General features: G+C 38.4%; 1 protein-coding gene and 1 long non-coding RNA gene across 12 annotated transcripts in view; one reads left to right on the top strand and one right to left on the bottom strand.

Moving 5' to 3' along the window:
* LOC309398544 overlaps positions 1 to 4,346 on the bottom strand; it is a 28,644-nt gene extending 24,298 nt beyond the window's left edge. For both annotated transcript variants that reach the window (XR_014176418.1, XR_014176419.1), the window contains exon 1: positions 3,593 to 4,346. This is a non-coding gene — a long non-coding RNA (uncharacterized lncRNA). The remainder of the gene's footprint in view (positions 1 to 3,592) is intronic.
* KALRN (kalirin RhoGEF kinase) overlaps positions 1 to 23,531 on the top strand; it is a 563,540-nt gene that overhangs the window by 454,978 nt on the left and 85,031 nt on the right. For 5 of the 10 annotated variants that reach the window (XM_081965415.1, XM_081965417.1, XM_081965418.1 and 2 more), the window contains exon 34: positions 296 to 542. In XM_081965415.1, coding sequence (XP_081821541.1) covers positions 296 to 542 — 247 coding nt within the window. Of the gene's footprint in view, positions 1 to 295; positions 543 to 9,382; positions 10,103 to 20,956; positions 22,335 to 23,531 lie in introns of those variants that run through there. The other 5 variants (XM_081965422.1, XM_081965423.1, XM_081965421.1 and 2 more) reach the window with 4 other exon arrangements.

Consider the following 23,531-nt stretch of genomic DNA (forward strand, 5'->3'; position numbering starts at 1 on the left):
CCACTGAATTTCATTTTATTAGATAGTGCCCAATGTTCAAGTTTGTCAAGATCCTTTTGTATCTTAAGCCTATCTTCTGGAGTGTTGGCTATTCCTGCCAGCTTGGTGTCATCTGCAAATTTGATGAGTTCCCCATTCTTGGGTCTTGAACTGCCTACCTTCTGATCTACAAACCCAGCATCTTAACAGCTAGGCTCATTAACGGCACCTCATTAAGATGTTGTTATATTCAGTCAAATGTACTCAGTCAAATGTACTCTGCTACATCTCTTACTTTCTTCTTTTTTCCTCATAGCTGTCTGGAGGATGTGAACTAACTGTGGTGCTGCAAGACTTTGTTGCCAGTCACATCAGTGAACTGAGTATTCAGGTGGGACAGACAGTGGAGTTACTCGAAAGGCCAAGTGAACGGCCAGGCTGGTGCCTGGTACGGACCACAGAAAGGAGTCCACCTCAAGAAGGTCTGGTCCCCAGCAGTGCTCTCTGCATCTCCCATTCCCGGAGCAGTGTAGAAATGGACTGCTTCTTCCCATCAGGAAAAGGTAAGCATCAAATCAGTTAAATTTCATCAGTCAGGTCAAATGTTTTGATAATCATAGTTCTCTACATTTGGATGCATCTATTCATCTTTTCACCTTTGTCTGCCTAAGGGAAGAAGATAATCTGTGTGCGTTTTGTCTGTTTGTGCCGGGGAAACTGATTTCATTGCACCAATCAGCCAACCTTTAATATCAATTATAATTCCACCTTCTCTCTTTCTGGATAGAACTGATTGGCTTATCCTTGCAACATTGACACAAGGAAAATCTTAAATAGTAATTATCATTAACACAATTTTAAAAAAAATGGATAACCATATTTGGAATTAGCTATTTCAAAAGCAAGCAAACTGGAAGCAGGTTAGGGAAGTGAGGTAGAAGAAAAGCAGCTTTTGACTGCTGGCAGAATCTGGCAGAAAAATGAATAGTGAAAAGCAACAAAAACAAATCTGAATTAACTCCTCTTGATATATACCAACTTGCAAATAAGCATTCCCTTTAAAACAGTCATATCCATCTATCCTTACATGCATCAGCACAAGAAAAATTATAGCACTTAACAGAATAACAGAGTTGGAAGGGACCATGGAGGTCTTCTTGTCCAAACACCTGCTCAAGCAGGAAACCCTATACCATTTCAGACAAATGGCTGTACAATCTCTTCTTAAAAACCTCTAGTGTTGGAGTACCCATAACCTCTGAAGGCAAACCACTCCACTGATCAATTGCTCTGTTTTTAATTTTGTTCTCTCCTTGATTAATTTCCATTCATACTTTGGAGAATAAGACCCCCACTTTTTTGTGGCAGCCCTTCAAATATTGAAACACCCATATCATGTCACTTCTTAGGACTAGACAACCTGCACATTCCTGCAACCATTCAAATGTTTTAGCCTCCTGTCCCCTAATCATCTTTATTGCTCTTCTCTGCACTCTTTCTAGAGTCTCAACACCTTTTTGTATCATGGTGATCAAACGTATTCCATGTGTGGTCTTATCAAGGCATTATAAAGTGGTACTAACACTTCATGTGGTTTTGATTCACAGTTATTACTGCTGAGCCAGGTACCACCTATTATATATCTCTGCATTTGGATTTTCTTGCCTAATTGTAAAACCTTATTTTTCTCATTATTGAATGCCATTTTGTTAGACAGAGCCCAGTGTTCAAGTTTGTCAAGATTCTTTTGTGTTTTGACCTACTTTCTGGGATATTGGCTATTCTCCCCAGCTTGATGTCATCTCTAGATTTGATGAGTTCTCCTTATATCCGCTCATCTAAATCATTGATGAAGATATTGAGAAAGAACCTTGAGGTATTTCACTGCATACTTCCCTCCATATAGATGCAATTCCAATAAGGACTGCGCAGGGAGTGCCGTTGGTCAGCCAGTTACTAAGCCATCTGGTGGCGATGGATTAGTCTGTCCAATCCACATTTTTCTATCTTTTCAAGGACTGTAGTAGGTTGTGGTCTACTTCATAAAATGCCTTATTAAAGTCCAAGTAAATTATATGCACAGCAGTTCTCTGGTCCACTGATTTTGTCACTTTGTCAAAGAAGAGTATCGTTTCAGTAGGTATCTGACCTACTGACCCCAACCATTAACTCTTTCTCCTTGAGAAAAGAAATTTTCCACATGTTATCTCTGAGACCATGAAACCCATACTCATATGGAGAATTAATAGTGCAAGATAAGCAACAGAATAATTGCAACTTCAATGGACATGCCGATTAGTTCTTCAGTTATAAAACATATTCTTTTATTTTACTATAGATATATGAAAGGAGCATGAATTGCAGCCACTTCTTGCTAAAATACAAAAAAAAATCTAACAAGAAATAAGAAGTAAACTCCATCATTTATTTCTAACAAGATTCTATAACTCTAAGCCATTGCCGGCCTGGCAGTGAAACTAGGAGAACACACCACTACACACTATAAACTAAATTGTGTCCTCTTAGATCATAAACATTTTAAAATTATTTTTCTCTTTTAATCCTTTTTTCTGCATGAAATTTGCATTTCATGTTTTGGATCTTAGTGACTAGATAGAGTATCGAAAAAAAGAAGGCCAATTTGATTGCATATATTGCATGTATTTTACTAATGGTCTTGTTCACTGTAATTAGACACTGTTTGGAATTAGCTCGATTAGGAAAAGGACTAAAGATGTGTTCTAAAATGTTGAGTCTTCTCTGTAAAATGGGAAACGCTTGTAATTAATATATTTATCTCATGTTTATTTCCAATATAATGTGCAGAACTTTTTATCCCCATAACTGTTTTGCAGTCACATGAACATAAAAATTATCTCTCTCTCTCTCCACATAAACATACACAAAATATGTTTGTACTTTTAGACTAAGCCCCTCTTGAACTATTTTCAACTCTCATGATTGCCAATCCATGCCACTTTCTGTCAGATTAATGTGCTATTCTTCATTCTCCACACAAGAGGGCATTCTTGAGTTACACTGTTAGGAAATTATCAGTAACGGTTATTCAATGAAATAATGAATAAACGTTTTTTTAAAAAAGGGAAATACTCGACAGCATAAAATTTAGAACTGAGCAAATATATTGAAAATATATTTCTCAACCTGTTGCAAGGCTCATGCTCAAAATGCTTTAACAATCTGAAAGGAAGGGTTTCATTGTATTCTCACTCTTTGTGCAGCATCTCTTTCAAACGCTGCCAACAATCTTAATAACAGCCGAAATCATGGACTTCAATAACTTTTCGGTTATTTTGTCAAACTCTCTGTAGATTCTCCCACTTTTAACACCATCTGACTGAATGCTTCATCAGACAAAACAAAGATCTTTGCATATTGTAAAACAGGAACAAACCTAGTTTGTCAGGAAGAAGAATTCTAGCAGAGCTATCTATTTTTACTTATGATAGTTTCTCCCCACCAACTTAATTTGAAAAAAGAAAACATTAATACTTCTGTCTTCTTTAACTCAAAATAATTAAGTCAAACTGGGATTCTTTATTGTCCTGTGGAGAAAATAAATTTAACAAACAAAAAGAGACTGCAATCTTACCTCTCTCCTATCTTTTAGATAAGACAGGGGTCAAAACCGGTTCCTCTTCTTGCCTAATCCCACCACACTTAAATTGACCTTCCCCATGCGATTTCATTAAACTAAAGGCCTATAGAGGCCTCCTCACCGGTTCATAGCACAGCCCAAGGGCAGCAGTTGTAAGGAAATTGCAACTTAGAGAAACCTCAACCTTCCACCCTGATGACTTCAGCTGATGACTTCAGCATTCCATCTTCTTCACAGCGAACATCTTCAGCTCTGCTGCCCTCCTGAAAGTCCCATTTTGCCTCACAATAGCACTAACCCCAGCTAAACTGAGAAAGCAACCCCAAACTGGCCAGCAAATTGGATTCTCCAGAATGTCCCACCTTGTAGCTCTCGGTCTCTATAATGATCTTCTCCATTGTTCAAGGTCCTTTTTTCCTTCTACAGCAGGCATCCAATCTATTTTGCAGTAAACATGGTACTTCTCGATGTTGTGCTCCTATGGGGACCACATAAGGTGGTTAGCCAAAACCAAATATACACAGGTTAAATTACTTATTTATATTTTTTTATGTTTATCTTCTCTTTCTAAGAGCTCAAGGCAGGTATATATGGCATCCCTTCTATTTTTTGTCTAGAATAATGGTCCATAAGGTAGGTTGGGCTGACAGAGAGAGTCAATTGCTCAGTCATCCAGTGAATGTCCAGAGCTGAGGTTGGATAGGTTTCCTAATTCTAGTTCAGGATCTTATCCATGACACATGGAAGAAGCAGCCTAGAAACAAAGAAAGTACACATCATCATTTTTTTACACTTCATATGCTTGATTGGGTTAACAAGTCTTAGAAAACTATCAGGATTTGATTTATTCACAAAGATGTCTATTTTGATTTCAAAGCACTATGATTATTCTTATAATAGCTTGTCATTTAGTAATAATAGTTCCATATTTTCTTTTATAATAATTTTCAATCTGGATTATATGATATAGTAGATCAAAAAGTCCTGAACTAGTTGTCTATATAGCTAACCATATCAGAAAATAATACATAGGGGTTTCAACAGGGTCAATAGCTAAACCCTAACATTAAAAGTTCTTCAGTGCTGATGTAATAAATCCCACTTAAATAAAAATTCTCTTCCACAAATTAAGAAGCCCCAAAAGACTTTAAGTAGCAACTAGCTTTCCTCCAAATGTAAAGAAGTATGCAGGACTTTTACCCTGGACTCAGAGAAGGCATTAAACTCAAACCCATGGTTGCAAACTACTATGGCTAAGCCCAAAATAATAATAAAACAGTACCTGGAGACAGTAGAATAGAAAGAATTGGAGAAGATCATAAAATACAAGGCTCTGCAAATAAATGTAGAACGACTGTGGCAAAAGAAAGTAAATTATCAATACTGATAGGCAAGTTGGGTATAATCCGAAAATATTTGGAGCACCACTTGAACACCAGTCAATTGTGAAAAGCAGCTGTATTTGGAAGAAGCTTACATCACAGATGTCAAACTCGGCATGTCACGTTGCCATCATGTGACGTATTGTGACTTCTTTCCCTTCACGGAGCTGGGGCATGGCCTGCACATGACGCATCCAGCCCATGGGCTGCCAGTTTGACACCCCTGGCTTACATCATCTGACAATACCTTTAACACCATCAGAGAACAACATCTCCCTATTCCAGGTCCTTGGGAAAGACTTGATAGGTGGATAAAATGCTAAACCCAATCTAAATATACGACTGACTGCAACAAACCATAATAAAAATAAACCAAAGACAGGAAACAATGACCATCTGGTTAGTCGCTGCAAGACAATCAACAGGTTGATGAGAAACAATGGCATAAAGTAGCAACATTTGAATATCTGCAAATATTGAATATCTTTTGCAGCAAGCAAGAACTGGTGGGACCATAAAATAGACAAAGTGAGATAAAAATAAAGACACTAAACTACTCGGGGACTTTAGAATTCAAACAAACAAGCATGTGCCACACAATACTGCAGATCTGACAATTGTTGAGAACACAGACAAAAAGTCTGGGTAGTGGACATTGCAATGCCTGCAGACATCAGAAGAAAAGAGAAGGAACTGGGTAAAATTATAAAATATAAAGACCTGCAAAGAAATAGAACGACTATGGCAAAAGAAAGCAAAGATAGTACCAATAGTAATGGGCACTTGGGTGTATCTAGCACTGACAAAAATCACTATCAGTCAATTGCAAAGGAGTCTTCCATGGAACAGCTTACAACCCACTGTGATCCTTTCAACACCATGAAAAAAAATCTCCCTAATCCAGGTTCTTGAGAAAGACTTGATAGGGTGTTTTTTAAAAAGGCCAAATCAAAGTCTAAACCTCTGGCTGACTGTGCAAGCAATCATAATCAATCTAAGTGTGTTGTGTGAAGTAGGCCATCACTTCAAGCTATAATGTAGCTTTGTTTGTTTTCATTGTCAGCCATGCAAGTTAAGTCTGGTGGATAGAATGGTACTTTGTAGGTGTAAACCTATTGAAAGCCTATTGTAAGGACGTTTTGTTTTTTTTAAGTGGAGTTTATAGAGTAATGGAATCCAAAGGGTGGTGCAGGATGATGAGACCTGTCATTGCTATATTGTTGGAGGGAAAGGGGAAAAGGCAAGCAAAGGAGCATTTGCTGACATTTCCTTTAAACAGATGCCCTGCTTTGACTAAGAAAAAGACAATGGACTTCTCACTCTTACAGAGGCAGTTTACCCCACCCTGATATGAGGAAAGAGGTGGGTATTTTTAAATGCCCACTGCTTTCCTCTTAAACCATGTATCATCATGCAAATTCAATTCTATAAGCAGTATGTCTGTTGCAAAATTAAACAGCCGGTTTGGTTAGATTGCTCTGCCAGTAACTAATATACTTTCCAGGAAATGTTGCACTGAGGTTTAACATACTGTAGCATGAGCTTGCTTGCTTAGTTGTTGTTGTTGTTGGGAGTTTTTTGTTTTTGTTTTGCTTATCCCTCCATAATTTACTGAGGAAACTTGTTATTTGGAATCTTTCCATGACCCAAAAATGGCCATCTAGCTTTACTGAAAGTGTTGTTTATCATCCAAGAAACCCACTGGCCTTCCTGTATGATTCCAGGATAATTTTTGCCACCTGTACACTTCCTCAAAATTCAACAATGATGCATTATGCTTCCCATTCTTGTGCAAAACAGAGCACATGGATGCTGGCAATTTGAATTCAATTATTGGGCAAAGTAGTTTGCTTGAGGCAGGTGTCCCAATGGAACTTTTTTCATGTTTTCATAATCTTATTTTAATGAAGTACGTGGCATTTGGGTTCATGATCTAGTTCAGTGGTAGTCAACCTGGTCCCTACCGCCCACTATTGGGCGTTCCAGCTTTCATGGTGGGCGGTACAGGTTTTGCCCTATACTGAAGCACTTTCCTTTTTAAAATTTAATTGACTTCCCTACTTTATAAATCACCATTACTGTGGAATGGTGGGCGGTTAGAAAATTTTACTACTAACAGAGATACAAAAGTGGGCGGGAGGTATAAAAAGGTTGACTACCCCTGATCTAGTTAGTTCAAATCAAGGTAATTCTTAGCTGCTTTCAATCTCTGGGAATAAAAAACAGGTAGCTATTTGGTCATGAAAGGGTGAGGAATGGCCAAAATGCACAGCCCATTTTTTAGAAAGGGAAATGTGTGAGCTGACGGGTTTGGTATTAGGGTGGGGTTGGGGGGGGTAGGTGAATCAGTTCAGATAAAATATTGTGTTGCTCCTTCTGATACAGAATCATATGTCACTAGCAAGAATCAAAAAATTAAATGTCATTTGATAGATCTCCATGCATGAAATATTCAACTACTTTTTGCCTCTGACAAAAGACAATACTAGCAAACTTCTTATACCAAAAAATTAATGAAGATACATTAGATCTATAGGACTAGACTACCAGCTGTGGGCTACCAAAATCCAGATGATCACTAGATAAGAGCAAGATCCAAAATTGTATTATACATAGGACATATTAATTCTTTCTTGAGACTTATAGGCTGTAAACTATCATCATTAGCAATTGTAGCATGCAAAGGAATATTGATCTCTTAATTCTATCAACAAACTAGGAAATTAGTCAAAGCCACCAGAGTAAAATATGGTGCCTTGCCAAACTTCATTTTTCATTTTTTTGAACATGCGTTAATGTTTCATATTTATTTCCATTTGATCAAAAGTATAGGTGTCATTGTGTGAACTGAGTAACAATCAACCACTTACTGAGTTCAAATAATCCATTAAGTTAAAATTGAATGGTAAGGTGGCTTAGCATGTTGTGAAGACTCAACCATTGTAAGTTTCTAACTCATGGTTTACGACATAAGCGTGATCTAGGAACTCAGCTAAGGCACATGGTGGCTCAGTGGCTAAGACGCTGAGCTTGTTGATCATAAAGGTTTGCAGTTCGGCAGTTTGAATGGAGTGAGCTCCCGTTACTTGTCCCAGCTTCTGCCAATCTAGCTGTTTGAAAGCATGTAAAAATGCAAGTAAGAAAAATAGGGACCATCTTGGTGGGAAGGTAACAGGTTTCCGTGCGCTTTTGGCATTTAATCATGCCGGCCACATGACTAAGAGACATCTTCGGACAGCACTGGCTCTTTGGCTTTGAAACGGAGATAAGCATCGCCCCCTAGAGTCTGGAACGACTAGCACATATATGCGAGAGGAACCTTTATCTTTACCTTAGGAACTCAGCTAATTATGATCAGGAAACAAACCATGACTTGATATTCTTCCTCTTAGATAGGTGTAATCCCCTAGGGTGCATGACTAAACAGTTGAAGGTTTTCTCCCCTATTCTTTTTATGACAAAGCAAGCTTTCACCTAATTTGTGAGTTGTCAGAAATGCAGTGCTGAGTCAGTTGTAGCAATGACTAATGCTAATGTAATGCTGCCATTTATTAAGAACATTCCAAAGGAATTTACGGTCCAGAAACATCATACCATAACAAGCCAAGAAAAGCAAACAGCTCTCTGTGGTATTCTTCAAATAGATAAAATAGCTACCTCTGAATATGAATAAGGAAGGGAGTGGCAAAGAATCACAGCAAAGGTTGACAGTTTTCCTTCTAAAATGCTAAGCAAAGACATTACTAAAAAATGTTTGTCACACCCTTCAACTGTAGTTCAGACTAGATTCACTGAAAGTGAAGTGGTGAAGCAATTACAGGTAGTCCACAACTTAGGACCATAATTGCAATCAAAATTTCCATTGCTAAGCAAGACTGTTGTTAAATGAGTCGTACCCCATTTTGCAACTGCTTTTACCACGGTTTTTAAGTGAATCACTTGAGTGAATTACGCAATCATTATGGGACAACTGACTCAGACAACACTGGCACCATCCCACTGTCACATGATCACACCATTTGTGAACTTCCTGCCGGCTATTCCCAAGGAATGCTTTCTAGCCTCATCAATGTTTTTAAACATTCTCCATAATATACACATAAAAATTAGGGGTGGAGGAGGGATTCTTTGGGAAAGGATTTGAATGGGATTTATTACCAGCTACTTCCCTTCGGCTAGGAAACTGAGATAAACAGCGCCCCCTAGAGTCAGACATGACTGGATGGGAGAAACCTTTACTTTTACCTTTACTTTTACCTTTACTCTAGATTTGAGTTGCCTGCTCCCCCCCAAAAAAACTCTTTAACAGTTGTATTATCAGGTGAAACTTCTCTACTGCATCTGAACATTGGGGACATTTCTCATGTGGCATTTTTGGTTTTCTGAACGACAGGTGCAGAACCTGCCCCCCCCCACTAAAATTCCTTTGATTTTTGAATTGCAATGCTTAGCTCCACGCACTTAAAATATTAGTTTTCCTTGACCACGATCTCTCCGGAAAACGTACCGGGCGGTGGATTTATTTTATTTTATTTTCCAATAAATCCCTCCAAAAAGTTCCCTTCTAGGGGATTGATCGCAAGGTCTTGAAACAATCGGCTTAGTTAGGTGGATCCAATCCGAAGGGGAACGCTGCCTATATTATTATTTTGCAACGTTTGGGGGGCAACTAAGTTGTCCTTCTTCTAAATCACAGAATAATTCATTGGAGTGTTTGGACTTCAAGCATGAAAAAAAGAAAGAAAGAAGCTTCGCGATTGGCAATAGGCGTGCATTGTTCCCTGTCGCGGTATTGCACAATGTTGTTCAGAGCCCGCGTTGTTGCAAGTTCGGGCAGATAACCACCAGCTGGGGTTGTGGCCGTGAGTCCGCCTCTCTTGTCCGAAAGCTCCTCCCTTTCGCGGGGTAGGTTAGTTTTTTCCCCCTTTCCCTCTCACTCTCCGTGCGATATTGCGGAATTAGTCGCGTGGAATGACCCGGGGGCACTCCGTGGCTACTTGCTCGATTTGACATGGTTGTCTCCCAGGCGGAATGAAGGAGGGGAAACAAGCTGCGTACGCCAGCACGTCTTGCCGGGGCTGGTTTCTTGCAAAGTGTTGCTGCTGTTTCCCAAGGTGCAAAGGTTAGTAGATCCTAAACGGCGAGGAAGCCCTTTAACTCCAAAGGTGGATTTGAAGAGAGGTTACTCACGTCCAGTAAAGTAAGCATGGTGCTATCCTCCCTGAGTTGTTCAGGTGTTGTTTGATGTTTTTTTTTTAATTCCCCACAGAGATTAGAGAGAAGATGCTGAGTGGATGTTGTCTTTATGACTTTTGACTGCTTCTGAACTAATATTGTATTTATTAAGTGGTTCTCTGTTTGTGAATCCCCCTCGACTGGGTTTAGCCTGAAGGAGGGACATCTTCTCATAGACCTTTTATATCTGCTTATTGAGCCAGGATATGTTTTAGACAAGGTATATGATTATTAAGCCATTAATTATAATTTGCTTTATTCTTTATCTGTTATTCTGTATATGTTTGATTAAGCTTGTTCCTAGAGCTAGCATGTTAAGCCACGATCTGTTTAACTATAGATCGTTGAATTGGCTACAGTTGACTGAGTTCTTACAATATGCTAAACTGATAACCAATAAATATAAATGCACAGTTGCTCTCTAGTCAGCACAACTGTGGAATAAGTAATATAAACAACTATAATACAAAGAACAATTAGGAGTGGAGAATAAATAGTTATTTCACAAGAAACAATAAGGCTTTTGGGGACCATTGTAAATGAACCTGTTACAATTAGAAATAAAGAATCTTAAAGAAATATATTTTTCCCTGCTATTTTTTTAAAAAATCTACAGATTCAAAATATTTTGGCAAAAGCGCTCTATATAAATAAAAGTTGAATATCTCCTGAAGCTGAAAAGAAAATTGATACCTATAATGTATACCAGGGGTCCCAAACTCTGGTCCATGAACCAATACTTAGCCACGCAAGCAAATGAAGCCCCACTACTGGATGCAGGCAGCACACAAAACCACACTCCCTCCTTTCACCACGGAACCCGTCCCTGGCACACACAAAAATTGGTGGCTGCTGATGTATACAGTAGTAAGCTTCTCCCCTTTCTCAGTATTTCTGAAAAATGCTGAAAGTTAGTTTGTGTCTAAAGCTTATATTAATCAAATAATAAGGTATGAATGGTGTCAGGTAGTTCTGTATAATTGCTGGCACCTTTCTTTCCACCAAGGGCACATAGAAATACTATGTAGATATTTGCTTTCTTTATTTTTTTACTATTGTCACTTATGTTTATGCAGCATTTAATACAGTTGGTCTCTTGATAACTTAATAAGGAAGGCGTTATTTATATATTTTATCCCACTTTATGCCAATTCAAGATTGTGAACCTACTTAATGTTCTTGTCTGCTCTACCCTGGGAGATTGATTAAGCTGTGAGTGACTGACCAAAAATCACCCAGCTGACTTTCATGCCTAAGGGAGGCTTAGAACTCAATTTCTAGGCCAGGACCTTAGCCAAATGTGGTTGTGTGTATATCAGTATAAAATATAAACATGACAGAATGAAACTAAAATAGTAATAGCATAATATCAGCATTTGTCAAATAATCTCTGGACCCAATTATTTCGCTGTTGGGCCAAATCTTGAAGTATCAATTGGCAGACTATAAGCCCCAGTTCAAAATTTGAAAATGTTTTGTAGAACTGAACCTTTATCTGCCGAAAGAAGTAAAATAGAACAATCCTTGCTGGTATATTAGTCAATGGTAAAGAAATAGAGGTAGTAAAAATGTCTTCGTAAACCAAGTGTACAAAAAGACGTGCTAAAATCTCAACTTGTCCTACATTATAGGGAGAGGCCTTCCCTAAATTAAGTGAAACTGAGGGAGTGTCTGCTATCTTACTCCAGGAAGGGAACTCGTGGGAAAGGAACAGATACTTGCAGTTAAATTGTGTAATGGTTTCTGTATGTAAAAAGGACTGCTGAATGATCCAGGAATTAGCCTCTGGAATATTCCATATAGTATTCCTTACTTGATCAGAGCTACACAACATTTTGGGAGGAACTTACTTCCCAGTTGATTCATTTAACCTTTTCTTCTTAGACTTCTAACAACCATAACACAAACTTCCACATGCCATCATATACCCATATTAACTCTGTGGTTGCCAAGATATTTTAGCTGGAGCATAGGGGTCTCTAATAGTTAAATGCTTAATTGGGTTGGATCCCAGCAAGGGATTACCGAAAATTTAGGCAATGGGAGAAATGCAAGTAATCTTAAATTCTACCCATTACAATCCCCCCTGGCCTCAAGGTTCTTTCAATGTCTGTTCTAGAAGATAGGAAATTATCCACAGTGGTGGATTTTTTAAGATCAGAGAATAATTCTATCAACAATGGAAAGTAACATTGTTGATAGAATTATTTCCCTTCATTCTACTATCGGTGTTCTCTGATAATTTAGAAAACTCTAGGTATCTATGTTCTAAGGCTATCTTATAAATTCTTAGAAAATAAACATAGGGCACTTGGGAAAGATGTATGTATAACCAATAATTTTCTAAACAATTATGATTTCTGCATTTGAAAATTACATATAATCGCAAAGTGCTGATTATGAGGTAAATTACATGTTATGTTTTCATACTTTATATTGGCATAAAAATTGTGGCTAGTGCTTCTGTGATGTGAATGTACAAATTATGCTTATTTTATCATGTAGGATATAATGCATGAATCTGTAATAGACAGTATCAACAACCCACAATACTGTGTAGTAGCAGCCTTTCAAAAAGATTTAAGATGGGTTCACACCAAGCCTAAATGTGGTTTCAGTTGAGTATGATTCCAACTACTGTGGTTTTTGAATTTATAAGTGAGCCAAGCCATTTATTTCTTGATAAACAGTCCCTAAAAATCTGTAGATTACTGTACTGTTTGAACCGAGTTTCATAGTTTTCTAAGTGTGTTTAAAATGCTTGCCAACCTTGCGTGAGCACAGAAAAATCATTTTTTTAGGATTCAGTTTTGTTGAATGATTTACAGAAAGGAAAATTAAAATAAGATATTGTAAACTTATTCCATAATGCCTGTTTGCTGTATAACTTACATATATATAAAATATATAAAACCATATGTGTTTGTGTGTGTGTGTTTTCGTAGATTTTCACGGGTACAGGTATGCAGGTCTTGGCGTATTCAGGTCTTTTCCCATGTAAGATTGAGAGTATCTTGGTGACGTTTCGACGAGGTCCCACTCACCATCTTCAGGGTAGTGCCTTCGGCTTCGTGCTCGTGCGAGCAAAGAGTGATCAGAGCTGCCGTCTTTCTATAAATATTGGTGGGGTGTGTGTGGAGTGCTGGCTTTGTTGCTGTAAATGGATTGGTTGGCTGTGTTGTAACAACTTGATTAGTTGATGGAGTTGATGTTTGCAGATTAGTCGGCTGTTTCGTAACATCCTGTGTGGCTGAGGTACTGGCTGTGTGCCTATTGTTCTTTTGTGTTGTAACAACCTGGGTAATGGGCTGTGTGATGACATTCTGAGCTCTATTGTAGTGATATCCTGAGTCCTGGGCTGCAACCTCCTGGGAGGTTGGCTGCGTTGTAACCTCCTGAGTTCTGTGATGTAATGTCCTGAGCAAATGGCTGAGGTGTAACATCCCGGGCTTTGGTTTGGCTCCAAGTTTGCCATGTGTTCATGGCGTGTTTCAGTTTGCTTTGTGTGGGGGTCGGAGGGGCGTGCAGCAGTTGGTGATGCCTCCGTGGTTTGGCTTCTGGATGGTGGTTGCATTTGGTCTATGGGATGGGTTTGGGTTTGAGTCTGGTGAGGGTGATTGGTGGTTGCGTCCTATGTTGTTCTGGGTCCGGTGTCGGTTTTCATGGCTGGGACTCGTTTGTTGACTAGGGCTAGTTTCCAGATGTCTGGTAGGCGGGAGGTATCGTCATGTTTATTCATGTTGTGGGTGTGTTTCTCTATTTCGATGACTTCCATAATTATTCTCTTGTTGAAGTGTTCAGTTTTGGAGATTAATTTGGTTCTTTCAAAATCAATTTCATGTCCTATTGCTTTAAGGTGCTGGAAGAGGGAGGAAGTTTTTTCTTCTTTTCTGACTGCATTCTTGTATTCTGCGATGCATGCATTTGTTCTCCTATTAGTTTGTCCAATGTATGTGGCTGGGCAGATTTTGCATGGTATTCCATAGACTCCTTGGTTTTCTAGCTGGATCTTGTCTTTGGGGTTTCTTAAGATGTTGGCTATTTTTTGGTCCGTGCCGAAGGCTGTCTTGATATTGTGTTTGTGGAGAAATTTGCTGATTTTATCTGTGGTCCCTTTGATGTAAGGGAGGAGGGTGATGCCGTTGTCCTGTTCTGTGTCTTGGTTCTTGGGGGTAACTCCTTTTGGATTAGGTTGGTAATTGTGTTTCTTTGGAATCCGTTGGAAATTAATACATTTGTGAGAGTGTGTAATTCAGTTTTCAGGTGGTCTTTGTCAGCTAGGCGTTTGGTTCTGGAGATGAGGGTCTTGGCTACGGAGTTGATCTGTGCAGGGTGGTGATGGGATTGTGTGTTTAAGTAGCGGTTGGTGTGTGTTTTTTTCTGGTAGATGGTGTGTCCTAGGGAGCCATTGGGTTTTTTGTAGATTAGGACTTCCAGAAAGAGAAGTTGGTTGTTTGCTTCTATTTCCATAGTGAATTGTATTTTGGGGTGTAGGCTGTTGAGATGTGTGAGGAAATTTTTCCTTCCCATGTGGCCAAATTTCGAAAGTGTCATCTACATATCTAAGCCAGAGTTTGTGTTCAGATTTATCTAAGGCGTTGGTTTCAAAATGTTCCTTGTATAGAAGGAGCACCTATGGGATCACCCCTCCCACCCATCATCGCAAACCTATACATGGAAAAACTGGACAACTTCCTCACACATCTCAACAGCCTACACCCCTAAATGTTGACTGATATGCTCTTAGAAATAATACTGTTTTGTCAGACTGATTAAAAAGTGGTGACTTTTAGAAACGTCTGTTCTTTAGTCACATGATTTTTCTCTTTTTTCCATTTCTAACACACAAACTATTGCATTTTTCACAAGAAATACTAAGAAACATGACCAAATAATTATACTTTAAAGCCTACATTAACAAAAGTATATTTAGACTTGCAAGTCTAAATATACAAATCTCCCATGCCTCCTTTACAAGTTGAGAAAGTGTTTCTTCTGATCCTCGTGTCCAAACCATTAGGCACCTTTCTATGCCCTCTTTTATGTGGTTGTTCCCTAGGCAGCATTTCCTCACTCCATTTCTCAAGGTCTTTTTTCACATATAGCGTGCTACATGTCACATTTATTATAAATGTTACATTATTATATGTCATACCTATTTACATACATACATTATAAAACTTACTTACATATTACGTTCAATCATTGCAAAATGATCACAATTTTAAGTAGATTTTACTTGAGGAAAAACACAGCACCTTTTATGTTTCTCCAGTTCAATACAGTAAAACCCTAGGGATATCTTTAATACATGAACCTTGGCGTTTTGATCGGCTGATTATATGGGAAAGATTGATGTATGTTACTGTGTTGAAAAGTGGGAAAGACACAGTGTGAAATGTAGCCTAAAATAGAGAAGAATGTATAAGAGTTAGTGCGTGGGAATGTGTATATAATGTCTGTGTATATGTACTTGTTCAGAATCAGAAATGTGCAACATGTCCTAAAGGATAATTCACTAGTGGGGACCCTTAGAATATATTTGGTTTTTCTTCCTACAAATAACTCCATTCCTATGTTGGACAAGATCACCAGGCAATTTTAGATTTATATAAGAGTCACATTCAGCTGTGTGGCCTTATAAATCTAATAAATAGAATCTCTTAACTATTTTACAAATTTAGGTACACCTTTCCTTATTTTTACTGGATGAAAGATACTTCTATTTGGGTTAACATTTGGAATGGAAGGGAAGACCCAGGCAATATAAGAAATGAACAATCAATTACCCAGATTACAGGTGTTTAATTTGAAGGTAGGCCCAGTGTAAGAGTTTTGGTTTCTAATCTGTCAGGAATGCTCAAAAGTTTCCCGTAAAGTGTGTGTTGTGTAGATGTAATGAATGTAATTAGGATTATTTTAGGTATAGGATATAATTATGTTCTGAGATTACTTTAAGTCTGTGTAGTTTTTGCAGTTCCTCCAATTTCCCTGTAACCTTATTTCTCAAAACATAGACTGATAAGTACCGACTGAGTTCTTCCCATTCTATGGAAGGTCACTTTCAAAGAATTTAATCCAGCCGGAAGTAATATGAAAACAGACTTGTTAAAAAGAAACAGAATGGAAGTTTAGCTTGCTTATGCGATGTAGATTACTGATAGATTGATTTGTTTTTTTTTTTTTTCTAAAGCAAAGTTCCAAAATGAACTTTATTTAATATAAACATTTCAAATGTTAGCAGGAACTGCGTCTATCTACAAATAAGTCTGCGTTCAGTTTGACGTGATATCTTGGCATACTGCTTTTCTATACATACACACACATACACACACACACACACACACACACACACACACACAGACCCTCTCTCTCACACACACACTCACACACGACTTTCATATGGAACACTATTTAAATGTCATCTACTACTGCTCTTGTTCTAAATTAAACCTGAGAATATATTTTACCCTTTCATTTATTCCTAAAAAAAGCTGAAAATGCAGGTGTATAATCAGGCTATGGATCTTGTAACATCTTGTGGCTACTTGTAGATGGACATGCTTTTATCCTACCCTTCCATGAACACTGTGGAGCAATTCTGGTTTTTTAATCCCTCAGAAAAAAGATGGAAAGTTCACAAATAGAAGACAGTAACATCTGCATCCCCCATAAAATACCATGAAAGAGGCAGGATTATAGAGTGCTTAACTATTAGAAAATATATCTGGTTTTTCTTTTTTTCACAGGCTGTTGAGAAATGCTCTTGAGTTGTTAACCCAGCAGTTCTGGGAACAGCAGGAGGAGAGCTTAATACTTTGCTCAATACACAATATCTCTAGCCTAAAGTGGCAAGTATTAAAATTGTTATTAGCTCAGTTAGTGTAAAATGTGCGGTTGTGTGCATTTTGGACATGGCTTTCTTCTAGTAGCTATGATTAGGTCTACAAGCTTAACTTAGTTTCAAAGGGCAAAATATAAAATTGGGAGTGTGACCTCTGTTCGATACACCTTAAAAGGTATCTCTCACAAGGCTGCCTACACACGTGTGTGCAATCTGGATAAAGGGTTATTTAATTTTTAAATGTTCCCAATAAGTGCTAGGCACCCTCCAAATCACATTTTTCATTTTAAATGTGGATTGCTACATTGCCATACTAGATGTGGAACTTAGTTTAACCTTAGAAGAGGCTGTGCGGATGACAAGAAAGTACTAGAGGTGTGCAAAACATTTTGACCTTGAAGTTCTCCGATATCATTTCTTCTTTGGTTTTCCTGCACGTAGTAGAATCATTATTACTGTTTCAAAGTGTTCTGGCCATTAAACAGGTGTCATTTGGATTTTTGTTTTTAGGTCTGAACAAAACATGCCATTCTACCCTGAACATGAAACAGATTTTTGCTGTTTCAGAGCATTGCTCTGAATATTCTGATCATTTCCAACAGTTGAACTGTTTTGTGGCCTGTGATTGATTTGGGGTTTTTTTCCCAATCACCTTAGCTAATACAGCATCAAGGACGTGTCATGTTGTACTGCTACTGGTTTAGGTAGAATTGTGAAAATTAGAGTTTGTGTCAGTCTATGGATGGGTTATACATGTATTGTGTTGTGTTTTGTAGATAGTGCAAAGATATGTGTGCATGTATGCTCAATTGTGTTTCACATATAAAACATTGTTAATGCTGTAGAAGCTGTGCACTATGTTAACTTGGTTAATTTGCTAAGCTTTGCTATACATGTACATACTCATGTCCTGTTGATCCATGTATATATCTTATATATATATATAAGATTTGGTATATGAACTCTTCTGTCTCTTCATAATATGAATTATATTCATGCAATAAATAAAAAATGGGAACACTTTTTTTTTGCCAGACTGAAACCATCTCATATAGCCAGGTAAAAACATCAAAGAATGCCACAGTTGCTTGTATCAGGCAGACTGTAAAAAAAGGCCTACTAAAACACATTATTGAGACAAGCAAACAAAAACCGATCAGAATGTTTTGTTAAAATCCTTGTAAAGGAATGTTAAACAAACAGAGCATACGTGTGCTGTGTTTGTGCTTTCAAGTCAATGCTGATTCCTGGAGACTGCCTGGACAAGTCCCTCTAGTTTTCATGGCAAAATTTCAGAAGAACTCCTTCTCGGGCTGACAGCGTGACTGGCCCAAGGTGACCCAGCTGGTTTCATGCCTACGGCAGGACTAAACTCACTTTCTCCCAGTTTCTAGCCTACAGCCCTAACCAGTACACTTAACTGACTCTCTATACAGGGCCTGGGGATTGAATTATTCTTCCCGTTTAAGATATATCAAGAAAATTTAATAATGGCTAGTTAGTCTCACACAATTTCTACCTTTAGTGGTGCCTCTCTATTTAACAGCCATCGTTGAGTCAAAAACTTAAAAGCATTTTACAGAAGATTAAAATCTAGGGGGAAAGAATCACATAATGCCAAATTTCCAAAAGGAAGTTAGAGCTAGGTTTATTAAATAATAGGTAATATTTTGTCTGTAACAATAATGTTTTCAAATAGCTACAGCTTTCAGTAAGAGTTCAACTTATTTATCATTTTTTTAATCCCACCATTATTTTTATAAGTAGCTCAAGCAGCAGCCATACCTAAAACTCCTGCCTCCTCCTCACAACAACATTCCCGTGAGGTGAATTGGGCTGAGAGAGAGGAGCTGGCCCAAAGTCACCTACCTGGCTTTCATGCCTAAAACAGAACTTGAATTCAGTCTCCGGATTTCTAATGTGCCTTAACCACTGGACAAACTGGCCTTTCCAAGTTAATTGTTTTAAACACTTTTAACCCTTCCAAGTTAATTGCTTGACAATAATAACATCTTCATTGGGATGTAATAGGAACTTGCAGGTAATACCCCAGAATTCATGTGAAAAGTTCACAGTGTGCAGGAAAATAAAAAAAAACAATTACATTTTTAGCAGGCCTAATATCTATAAGGCAAGACTGTAAGCCCTCTACTTACAGTCATTTAACAACAGTCTGGAATTATGGTAGCCTTGGAAACGGTGCTTTAAGGCCCGTAAAGCACTTCTGGCCATTGCAAAATGTTTTATCACCATCCCCATGGCCATGCAATTGTGATCTGGTTGCTTGGCAACCTGCTTGCACTTGTGACCACTTGCCAAGTGCCTCACAAGCTTGTCATCACCATTTGTAATCTTCCCTGCTGGTTTACCTAGAAAGTCAATGGGGAGGGTGTTAGGATAGGTTGCCAGCTGCTGCTGTCTGTCAATAGGACTCCCTCTCATCTGGGTGGAGGGGCTGGCTGAAAGAGCTGCCAGATGAGGGGAGCTGAATTCTTTCAGCAGGGTGCAGAAACAGACCTCAAATCCTGAAGAGTTGTGCTCAGCTCCTGCACTCCACCAAAGAAGATCTCTGCACGGAGGGGAGCTGAAACCCTTACCTGTAAATCACCCTAAAAGCAGGATAGAAGTGAAAAGTATTGAGAACAAAGTAGTTATACCCATCACTAAGGCCCACTGATTTCCCCCTTCTGGTTGTGTTTCTCGATGCATCTTTGTTTCTAATTAGCCTAATTAAAATAAAGATGAGGAGTTTGCATGCTTGCAAAGCCCTCTGGAAACCGAACAGACTCTAGCCAAATTTGAGAATTAGAGGAGAGGGAAGAAATAAGAACAAGCACAAAAACCGATTGGATCAGATATGGGGCTGCAAAGAAAAACATTGCGGCAGGGGAAATGTCCTCAATACATTCCTATGAGAGAGGCAGTTGGGCAGTGATCCAGATTTTTAGCAACTGCTTTTAATGCCCCCTTCTTTTACTCACCTTGTCACATGACCCAGAATGGAAAACAAACAGCTTGCCCAACTGCATGCACACATGAAAGGAGAGGTGCAACATGCCCACATAGGGGTGCAAGACCCTTCATTGCACGGATGATAATTCATATGCTGCCTAGGGTTGAGCTAGAAATAATTTCAGAAGCTATGCTCTGGCTTCCCTTCTTTGTCCTCCTGTTAAATGAGTAATAATATTATGAAGAGGAAAATATTCAACAGTTAATTATTCTGTGATAATACGCACAGTATGTTCTCAGAGTTCCCAGTGTACTCTCTGACCTCAAAAGAGGATTGCTAACTTATTCTACAGTTAATGCTTTCCTGGTAGCCACTGTATGTTTACAGCATACTATCCTACATACATAGTTACTTTAACCTTTTTCTTAAATAGGAGCAGCTTATGCACACATAATAAGAAACTGAAATCTGCACTGAAAACCCGATGTTTGTGGTAATTGGCACATAACTATTACTACAGAATCTGCATTGTTAACGTTCAGGGTCAGTGGTGTGAAATAGATGACTTAGTTTTTATTAGGGTAAATCATTTATCTGATTATAACATCTGTATAATTGTTTCATTGAGGAAACAGCTTTCTATCCTAAAATTGTTCTCAGTGAACAACAGACATTGTATTTGCCCCAAAGGAAGACTACCAATTTAAGAAAAACAGTGGGGTTGAAACCTGTACACATATATGAAAATTCTTGCGTAGTGCTCCCCTTTTGTCAGCCAAGGTGTCCCTTTCCTGCTAAAACCAATGCTGGAAATTTCCCCCTCAGTATGGAAATATAAGAAACTAGCAAATTATTTTATTTTTCTTTTCTGTAAAATGAGGCAGTGGAGTATAGGGCAGTGCTTATTTGAGGTTTTTTTTTATTCCTTGTTCCCTGCATTTCAGGGTAAAGTCTGCCTTGAGTCGAGCTGATGCCTACCTGAACATATCCATGCTGTTTTCTTACCAACAAAATCAAAGTGGTTTGCCATTACCTTCTCCTGGAAGTGCGTCATTGTCTAGTCTCCATTTCAAGGATTTCCTGATGATCTGTCCAAGTACAAATCAGTTCTGATCTTATTTAGATTGTCTAGGTATTATCACCTACTATGACAGAATATATCTACTGAATGTTGCAATGATGGAAAGTATTGTCAAAACACATTTCATGAGCTTCTGTCGGTGGTAGTTGAGAACCAGAGTTTCTCAGGACAGAGATATTAATTATGTTAATAACCACCAATGACCCATCTTCAAAATTGAAGTCCGCCATACAGAACGGATATTCTGGGGAGCCCTTTTTCAATTTTTGGACATAAAACTATACCTGTTCTTGGCCCATCATCCACAACTAATGGCCCATCATCAACAACTTAACTTGAGAAGATAAACATCATCATAGAACACTCTCTGATGCTGTATTCATTGCTAGCAACACAGTTGAACAGATATTTCACCCTGAGCGTTTGTAATAATTTAGTCCAGCTTTCATCTAGTTATCATTGTCTGAGGCCACACCAAATCTGTAGGCCTTGCCTGCTCTAGAAGCTTTCCTATTTCTCCAGGAAATTTAATAAACCTAACATCTCTTTAAGGAACTGCTAGACCACGCCAAGGCCTCCTACAAGTGCTCTACTGATTGTCATTATCAGGAACATCCTCTATCATTGTTGGAAGATTAGATCTGGGTTTTTTACAGATTTCTTTCCTCTTCGTGAACATCTGAGATGCTGGATGCCAAGTTTATTGGACTATTTCCTATGACAACGCATATCAATCCTCTGGCTTTTCAACTTGCAGCTTTTTATTACATTAATGATGCCCCAAGGATAGGGGGGAATTTGAGCTCCACGGCTTAGTCAAGTTGAGTGTTTGTGAACTATTGCCATTGTCTTTGTTAGCCTAATTATTGAGGGGAGAACTTGAAATGTTGGGGAAAAATACATGGGACCAGCTACCATCATGTTACTTCAGCTGATGCATAGGTCACAAATGGAGATGCAGTTATTACAAGGACACTGCCTGCGGACAATGCCAACACAATATTGTCAGAGTAAATCTAATCTGAAATGATGAAACTTGCATAATTTGTTTGCTGACTATTCTAAACTGTACTGGGAGAAAATAAATTCAAAGGGCAATTGAACCATTGTCTCAATTTAAGAATGTTGAAACTAGTTCCAGATTCTAATATAAAATCAACCAATAAAGCTAAGGATTCTTCAAATCCCAAAATGCTGTAGCAGAACACTGTGTGTGTGCAATAAAGGTCTGCTTGCTATTTTGAGGTCTCATTGAACTGGTTATTTTGTTTAAGGAGTTGTACCATCCAGTGGTGAGTTCCGGATCCCGTCGCAACCGGTACGCTGCGATGGGGCCGGGCGTCCACCTCAGGCACGCGTGCTGCACATGCATGCGCACCAACCACCTTGCGACGCTCCAGCGTGCGCAAATGGCCCAGTTGGCTTAAAAGCAGGTAAGGAATGTGGGTGGGCCTCCCAAAACACCGTTCTGGTACGGTGGCCGCTGCTCCCAGCTGCCACCATTATGCCAGTACCGGGGCGTACCTGCTGGAACCCACCACTGGTACCATCCCAGATTATTATGATGGAGCTATGAAACTCTTTTTACTTGGGGGGCTGTATTTCATCTAAGGAGTTTAAAGGCAACATGGCCAAAAAAGGTCATTTATTTTTTCCCTGAACACCAAAATTGATTCCAGTCTAGTTAATTAAATATAGTTAAAATGTTTGCTGTCCTACAAGCCTACTATTTTTCCCTTTTTCCCTCCCTGTGACTTTTATTTTTAACAGTTCCTGGAGAAATATCAGTGGTATTTTAAGCTTTGGGGGAATCACAGACCATGTATGCATGGGATACAAAATGATTACAAGTTAGAGAGGTTTTCCAAACTGTCTGGGAAAAGTCAAAAAACCATGAGCATGTCAGTATTCTCCAGCAGTTTTATTGAGAATTATGCCTTAGTAATCTTGTATCTTTAAGTTTTGCAATGGGATTTCAAATGTATCTCAGGACAATAAAGAATTTATTTTAATCAATGAAAAATCCCATCAGTAAAGAATATAGGTGAAACAAGCAATTCTTTTTTCTCAGATAATAACTAGGTATTCACCATAGTTATGTTATCCAAGCTGAAGATACTTATTATATAAGGTGTGCCTAACCTATTTCCCTTTTATAATCTTATTTTCTATTTTCAGCTTGAATTCTAATATAAAGATGTAAATGCATATTCAAATGGATTTAAACTTTGCATGGTAGGAAAATTGTGCCAAAGATTAAAAGCTTTGAACAAGTTCGTCTTGTTTCCATATGCTTCCTGAATGATAACTATGAGGAAACAACTGAAAATATGAAGATGTACTGCCTAATGAAATCCTTTCTTAGCAACCAATATTGTAGTATTTATTTCTCAAACTATAGAACTTGTATGTGTTTCTATGTAAGGTACAATGTACAT

Source organism: Natrix helvetica (assembly GCF_964273705.1).
Source record: "Natrix helvetica genome assembly, chromosome: 1".
NCBI classification, from domain to species: domain Eukaryota; kingdom Metazoa; phylum Chordata; class Lepidosauria; order Squamata; family Natricidae; genus Natrix; species Natrix helvetica.